This window comes from Perissodus microlepis, chromosome 18 (assembly GCF_051167445.1).
Source record: "Perissodus microlepis isolate ML-2025 ecotype Zambia chromosome 18, ASM5116744v1, whole genome shotgun sequence".
NCBI classification, from domain to species: Eukaryota; Metazoa; Chordata; class Actinopteri; order Cichliformes; family Cichlidae; genus Perissodus; species Perissodus microlepis.
In genome coordinates this window covers 25035796-25044106 of record NC_140478.1, presented here as the reverse complement: position 1 = coordinate 25044106, position 8311 = coordinate 25035796, and the positions used below count along the sequence as shown (strand labels likewise).

At 37.8% G+C, this 8311-nt stretch overlaps 1 protein-coding gene across 1 annotated transcript; it reads right to left on the bottom strand.

Annotated features, from left to right (window-relative positions):
- Positions 1 to 98: 98 nt before the first annotated feature.
- LOC146367956 (uridylate-specific endoribonuclease C-like) lies at positions 99 to 7262 on the bottom strand. Its single transcript, XM_084913410.1, has 7 exons — positions 7166 to 7262; positions 5290 to 5389; positions 3364 to 3475; positions 3146 to 3267; positions 1926 to 2038; positions 653 to 806; positions 99 to 557 (listed from the first exon to the last, which is right to left on the bottom strand). Exons 1-7 carry the CDS (start codon positions 7174 to 7176, stop codon positions 297 to 299), a joined length of 873 nt encoding a protein of 290 aa, XP_084769536.1. The 5' UTR covers positions 7177 to 7262; the 3' UTR covers positions 99 to 296.
- Positions 7263 to 8311: the final 1049 nt, after the last annotated feature.

Sequence of the window (8311 nt, the reverse complement as noted above, 5' to 3'; positions counted from 1 at the left end):
TTAGTTTCTGAAAAATTACCACTTTCATTTACACGCTGTACTAAGACTTTAAATATTTGGGCTATTTTTTCCTAACACAGAATACAAATACAAACATTTTGTTAACAAAACACTTTTTATTTTGTCTGTAACAGTTCATATGACAAAAATGTGTTCAATAACCGGTATATACTTCTCATGTTTAGTGCAAAGAGAACTTGATCCAGGTTTATGTTAGGGTTATACTGGGTTATACTGCACTGAAATAAGGTTTCGATTTAAACAAAAACATTTGCAAACTCTCGGCTGGTGTAAAGTTACAGATCCCTGTTGTTGCTGCTGAGCAGTTTGGGATAGGACGTGCCGATGGATCGCCCGTGCCGACAGACGACCAGCTCCAGTACGTACTCGTCCACTTTCACCACCACAGACGTCATCTTCTCAGTCGACATGAGGAAGATGATGGTGAAGAGAGCGACCTCAAACTCTGGACTGACACCAATGAAGGAGCCACCGACGGGCTTCACCAAGCCTTTCCAACTGAACTGCAGGTTCAGGACGTGGTCGTCCTCATCAGGCTTTAAAAACAGTAAATGCAATTCAGCGACATGTGCGGCTATTTACTTTTCAGTCAGTGCTTTTACAATAACGAGCTGCTGTATCAGTTTCTTACTGTGTCTTTGTTATCTCTTGCTTTGTAGCCTTTATAGTCCACATGGCCGTGCTTTTCCTGAAGGTAGAACTGCACCCAGTTGTGAAGACCCATGATCTCCTTTCCGTATTTGGCTTCTCCCACAAACACATGTTCAAATCCACAGGAATCCTCACTGTAATGAAAATAAAACCAACCAGCACACCCAGAGATACTTAAGTTCAGTCTCTCAGTGCTGTATGCCCTCATTCATATCAAGACGCCTTATCTACAATGTTAACATTGCGGGGCAGACAGAAGGATAACAGCACAGATGGCAGCAGAGCCGGTGACTCACTTTTAACCCTCAAGTAACCAAGCTTCATTAACGACTAATTTATGAATGACATTATATTTTATACACGAAAACCTTTCTAATGGCTCTGTGTGTGATTATCATACCTATGCTGTTTTATTGTAATTAAAAAGATAAGTTAAAAAGCACAAACTGTAGAAAGAGACAAACTGTCACATCTTATAAAACAAATTTTCTTTGTTTCAGTGTAACTAGAAAAATAATACATTTTAAATATTAAACTAAACAAAGATTATAACCTCTGCACATTTGTACTCAACACTTAAAAAAAATCCTCCTAGTCACCTGTCATTGATCCAGGTGTGCAGAACTTTCAAAATTAAAAATTCAAGTAAAAAATTAAAGAGTGAGTTATGTATTACAGTGTGTTAACATCATTTTAACACCCAAATGTAGATAATCTAGTGACTCTGATCAAGAAATTAGAATTAAGTTATCACACTCTGTTGTTCATCCTGTGCAACTGTGAAAATGAGATGAAAAAAAAATTAAAGATGACAATAATAACAAAGGCTATAATGTTACTGTATAATGTTAAATACCAGTCTTTTCATTGTGCTTGCTACATTGGGGCTAATTTCTGGAAGCATTTTTTATTTATGATTAAAAGTGTCACAAAAACAGATGTAAGTATTTGGCTGGAGTTACAAGGTTAACCTCAGGAAGATTTAAATACATGTAGTTTATTGTCAGCCTTTTCAGACAAAAGCAGCTGTTAATTAACACAGAAAAAAACAAAAAATAAACCCAAAACACATTCAGGGAACACTGTTTTATTCTTAGATTCTTCACTGATTCTTGTAAATTCATCTGCTCGTTCTGCTCCAGACCTGGATCTCATTTAAGTTTGCCTTTAACCAATCATTCAAACCGGTATGTGGTTCCCTTCCTTCTCTTTTAAACATTGCAGCAGCGCCCCCTGTTGTTACAGTTACTCACCCTCCGCTCCTGTCCCTGTGGTACAGGCGGAACCAGATGTCATACAGCTGTCTCTTGAACTGCCCAAGGTCTGATGGTGACTTCCCCTTCTTGACCAGATACTGGTGAGCACACTAAGAGTAAAAACACAGTAACATACTTTGAAATTTCAGACATCTGAGTAAAAAATGTGACCTATCAATAGTATCGGAATAAACCATCGTTACATTAGAAAATTAATTCTTAGTCTTGAAAAAAAAACAAAAAAAACAAAAAACGGATCCATGCCTGGAATGAAAATTCGAGCCGGCATAGATCAAAAGATCAAAAGTGCCTGGAAAATAAAAATACCCCCCCCCCCCAACGCAAATTTAAACACAACACTGAAGTTAAAGTAATGAGTCACAGGAAAATCTAATCTTACTATAATAAACTAATCTCTATTTGAACTCCTACACAATCTGGAGATGATAAACTAAACTTGACACACAGGTTCATCTTTGGCCCCAGAAGGTTCTTATCTATATCAGATATTCTAATGTCATTGTGTTGCCTGGCAACCACCGACTGACAGACTAAAATGACTCATCATTTATGTACCTATATAACATCTTATGAAATCATAGCATGGCATCATTTTTGTTTCATTACACAGTATCTGTTTTTTAATATACTCAGTGTTACATTACATAATTTGGGACATTAATTTATGAAGTCAAATTTCCTGTATTTAGAGACTACATTTAAAGTTTACTCTTGGATACATAACTTTATAAATAGTATCAAAAAAGTGGCATTTCAATCCATGTGCATTAGTTAAGCCTACAAAAAAAACAGTTCATGCATTCTTGTCAGCTGTATATTATTGACATGCACATAAGGCATGTAAACTACAATGAAAATTATAAATCTTTTTTTTTTAATAAATGTGTGTCAAGCGAACAAAATTTTGCAGTTATAGTTAACAATTGTACAGTTTTCATTATACACTTAAAGTGTACTAGCAGTGTCTGGCTGATGAGTGCAGAAGTTCATTTATTTTTTAGATAATTGTTCGTTGATGTGGTCCCTTGACTGTAAATTCATTATTCTGTATATAAGCATAAAACGACTTCCATATTAGTCTGCTTTTTATTTGTTTTTAACATCTACCACACCTCTTTTTTACTTTTCTCTAACCGATCAGTAAACAACAGCTTAAATTATTTCTGCCCTCATGCCCTCCTATGAATCCGCTGTACCTTCATGACATCTGTCTCCACGATGGCATCGATAAAGAGATTGTTCTCTTTGAGCTCTTCTGAGGTGACCGTCTCTGACACACCTGTAGACATCTCATAGTTGTCCAGCAAGCTGATGAAATCTGAATAAAAAGGCGTAACCTCATTAAACTGTTTAATCGCTGTTGTTCCAAATAAACATAATAAAGAAAACCTTTATAGGCCTGACTCATACTCACATTCATATGTCTTAATACTCTTCAGTTTGTCTTCATTCACATATGTGAAGAGTGGAGCTTTGGCCTGGTCTCTGGCAACGTTACTGCCCTGAGCCACATAACCCGCCTTCCCCTAAATATAAAAACACAAACATTCAGCAACATGTTAAAACTGAACAAACAAATATGAGGATTCATAAATACTGTTGATGTACCTGGTTAATTGACATGTAAGCAGCTCATAAAAGCATCACCCAGTTTCAATGCTAAATACACTTAAGCAGCTGCTTGACGACGCCAACTTCACTGAACACACACACACACACACACACACACACACACACACACACACACAGCAACCTATAACTGAAAACACACACAATGGACAAAAACAAACAAATGGCCGACTGTACCCTCATACACATAATAATAACATGGACTGAACCACCACTCCACACCATTAGCACTTTATATAACCACTGTAGAAATTAGCCACATATCTCACTGATCTAAACTGCACGACTGTAAATGCTGTATAGACAATCATTCTGTACAATACAATAATTATAGTTCTACAACTGTTTACAACTGTATATAACTTGTATAGTTCACATTTCATATTTCTGTATAGTTTTCATATTTATATCCTGTTCATAGCCTGTACATAGCTTGTACACTCACTACAGCCTGTACATACTTATAGTTATAGCATATTCATAACATACCTTCATACCTTGTACATTGTAACATACCCATAATAGACACATATTTTTCACCCTCATTCCTATAATAGACCCATTTTTATATTCTTGCTAATATATATTTTGTAATATATCTATATTATTGCTAAAGCACTTTCTGGACGGATGCAAGCTGCATTTTGTTGCCTTGTACTTGTGACATGTGCAATGACAATAAAGTTGAATTCTATTCTATTCTATTCAACCACTTGAAACACTGAAGGAAAAGAATTAAGATAAAATTTACCAGTGGGCTGTGAGGCAACAGTGCTAAACACCATGACTCATCTTTCATTTCTTGCTTTAGCTTTTTCTGGCACTAGCCAGTACATATGGGCCTAAAGTGAAGGCACAAACTAGAACAACATCTCCCCACACCTGGCACTGTGTGACGGGGAAAATGTGCAACAAATCAGAAATGTGTGATGGTGCACTCAAACCAACCATTGCAAAGTTAATCTTACTAGTTATCTCCAAAAGTTTATTTCTGTTCATGTGGACGTAGCGTTTTCAGTGGGAGAAAGTGCTGAGACTGAAGAAGTCACTTGGATGAGTGACGAAACGTTTCTCCCACTGACAACCCTACGTCCACATGAACAGAAATAAACTTTTGGAGATTTACTTACCTGGATGATTGAGCATGCATCAAGACGTCTTACTAGTTATTATGTTATGACTAAGTGTTATGTGTTGTGACTCCAGTAATCTGCACTGACAGCTAATTGATGGAATCCTGTGTGGGCATGATGGTTTGACTGGACTTAACAATGACAGCATGTTCATCATTGTGTGAATTCTATCTGCTGTCTTTAGTGTTTTGTAACATAATTTCATTGGGGATTATTAAAGTATTAAATGTGATTCTAATTCTGATTTAGCTTTAAAATGTCTAAAATTAAATTAGCTTTGCCATAGAACTCCAAACATTCTGATTTATTTACTGCAAAATGTTTCAATCTATTCAGTTTCATTATAAAACAGATTAAAAAACAAAACTTTTTTGTCAAATAACATTCAGAAGTACTTGTCACTGAGCAACAACGCTCCCAGAACGTCACCACTGTAAATGTTTGAATATACATTAAAACACCTACACTCCAGAACCCCATCGGGTTTCCAGTCCACACAAAGGTTTGCATTTATTGCATGCATCAGTGACTGCCTGCTTTGCATTGCAGAAAAGCTGTGATGCCCTTTTAGCACTGACCTGGGGGGAAATCCTGTAATCGGTCCCAGGTCTCAGGCGGTTTTTATCCAGGTGCCAGAGCTGGTTGAGTACCTTGGTGAGGTCCTGATCGGCCTTTTGACTGTTAAATAAAAATTAATACATTTTAAAAAACACAGGCAGACAAACATGGTGAATTAAGTAGCAGGCCTAAAAACTGCAGTGTATGTGTGAATGGAAACATGGACATGGAAAAGGAAGAGACGCAGAGGGTTGACGTGACAGAGAGGATGCTAGGTACAGGTTGCGAGGCGGATGACCTGTTTTGCCGACCCCTTAAAGAAGAAGAAGACAACGAAGAACAAAGAAAAGAAGAAGAAAGAAATGACTAACCGGGGTGTAATGTTCACATGCTTTTGCTATTTCTTCTGTCCTCAAGTAGAGTTTTACAGACAGACACACTAAAATAACTTCTCTCAGCATATACTTGCTCCCACTGTTCAGATTAAAAGAGAAGTGACTTCTCACGCTGTCTATGCACTGAGAGGAACTGGAGTGAATGGGCAGTCTGTTTACTTTATTGTTTTTCATAGCTACCATGCAGTTTGGGATAGTCCTCCTTTTTGTTTCAAACTACTGGTGATGAAATCTGCCGTGACAATTTTGTTTTCCCCACTCATGTGACTAATTCTTTCTGCGGAAAGCAGTTAACAGGAAGTTAACTGCTCTTCTTAGAATGAATTAGTAAGGTATACAAAACGAAAACGGCGTTTCCAAAACAAACATACATTAATCCTGTGCCTCAGTCGAGGCACAGCTTGTACATCTGTTTCAGGATGTGTGTGGTTATTTTTTTTTTTAATTCTCAGTTACTTAGGTTTAAAACATAAGGCGCCTGTGATACAGTTAAGGACCTATTTATCTAAATCATAAAAACAGTTTCCCACATAGTAACAGCAGTGCTTAGCTGTGTAAATGACTCACATATCTATACAGCCGTGCACAATGACTCTTCATTAAAAACCCAGGTTGTCCGACACAGGTGATCTAAATAATGTTTTAATTAAGTGAAGACTCTTGACTTCAACACAAGCAGCAGCTGAAGGCTTTGTGTTGTCTCCTATCACATGTTATGCTGTAAGTCTTCTCCTTTGTTAGATAGCACAATGGCGCCAGATGAAAACTAAAAAGCCAGTGGGGAAAGCTTCAGCTCTAAATAATGATCCCACCTCCATCATTAAGTTACAGCTGCATGGATCAGTGAATGTGGGAGGGCTGTAATGTGAGACAACATAACCTACAGATACCACTAAAAAAAATATAACATCTCTGCTTTAGTTTTCTTCAATTACATCAATAAATGCTAATACAATTGCACTGAGGCGGACTAACAACCACACCCTATGTCTGACACGTTAAAAAACGTTGAGCGAGAAGCAGATGACAGGATGGAGCACATACTGAGGCAGAAGGTCCTCTGTGTTTAGCCTGAGTACAGGAGGGAGCGACTACAGTTTTATTACAGCAGAGGAGGCTCTCCATGAAGTTCTCCATGTCCTGTCTGTTCTGTTGTATAATTCAACCCACTAATCATTCCCAGACCCCGCTGCAGGCTCCTCTTACGCACATAACGTCCATGCAGCAGCTGCACAGAGCGCAGTCTGCATTGAGGAACAGCTGTCAGGGAAACAAACCTGGACTTTATCGTGACAAAACTATCGAGGAGAACCATCAAAGGTGTGACATTACACTGTAACTACATGTTTACATCAAACATGTCTTCGTTAGACGGAAACAAACGCGTTGAAACGGCCGAAAAGCGGCTGAAAACGACAACACGCAAATTTAAATTTCTCTGAAAGTTGAGAAGACGCCAAGTCATCCTTCTGCGCGTGCGTTATTTTAATCCCAAACTCACCTTCTCGACATGATTTTGTTGAGAGGAAAAACTCACTGAGACTTTTCTTATGCTCTCTGAAAAACTGCCGGAATCCGCAGACGGTTAACTCAGCCGTCAATCATGACGTCACCAAGGGAGCCAGCAAATTACAAGACAGGAGAGTAAACGCTGCTCTCCACCCCCTCCCCTCGCTCGTCAGACGTGGGATTAATAAATTACAGTAATTTTGTTCTCTATCCTCATAAACTCATAACTCAAACTTTTCATTGTCAAAGTAAACTCGTTATGGATGTCAATCCAGCAGTTCTGTGTGAGAAAAGGTGTAATCCTCTGAAACAGGAAAAATAAGTAACATGTGATAAAGGCGGAGGTTTTAGGGTCATAACAATACTTTTTAGCCTCACTTGGAATTCACACGCACTTGCAATCCCTTTTAAAGGTAAATGTTTTCACAATCAAATGCATTCAATTAATTATTATAATCATCAACTACTATTACCAGTAAGTGTGAGCTCAAATATCAAGGTAGAAGTTTGGGGAGTTTTATGATCATTTCGGCTTAATTTGGAGGCAAAGGCATTTGGGCAGCTTGCAGTCACTAAGTCGACCGAGAACCCCTCTGTATACCAAAATATTCTAGAGTCATATGTGAGGCATAACTGCCTGACAACTAAAACCTGGGTGAAATCGTGTCAATGAACAGCACGAGCAGCCGCAAATCTACAAAAGAATGGCAGAAAAAGAAAAGAATGAAATGAAAAGACCCAGCCAAAGTCCAGATCTCATCCTGATTAAAATGGTGCTGTGCACAAATAAATGCTGGTAAACATCAATGAACTGAAGCAACACTGTAAAGACGAGTGGGGCAAAATCCTGCCACGATAATGTGAGAAACTGATAAAGTCTTACAGAAAACACAAGTACTTCAACTTATTGGTACTAAAGGTGGTTCAACAGGCTCCTTCTGTATTTTGTCTTAGTTTGTATTAAATAAATAACAACACTGTGTGATGTTTTATATATTGCTGTTCATCTGAGCTTGTACTGGTGACAAGGAACAAATGATTTTTTTTATTATGTCCTGTAACATAAAACCTTAAAAATGGAAGGGGCGTACTTTCTTTCTTTTTTTTTTTACCATGACTCCATACAAAATTATAGTAA

Bases quoted from the DNA above. Each gene is read 5' to 3' on its own strand.
- LOC146367956 (XM_084913410.1), bottom strand. The intron at 807-1,925 runs GTGAGTAACTGT...TTTTCATTACAG, and splicing joins CACAGGGACAGGAGCGGAGG to TGAGGATTCCTGTGGATTTG. The intron at 558-652 runs GTAAGAAACTGA...CTGTTTTTAAAG, and splicing joins CAAGAGATAACAAAGACACA to CCTGATGAGGACGACCACGT.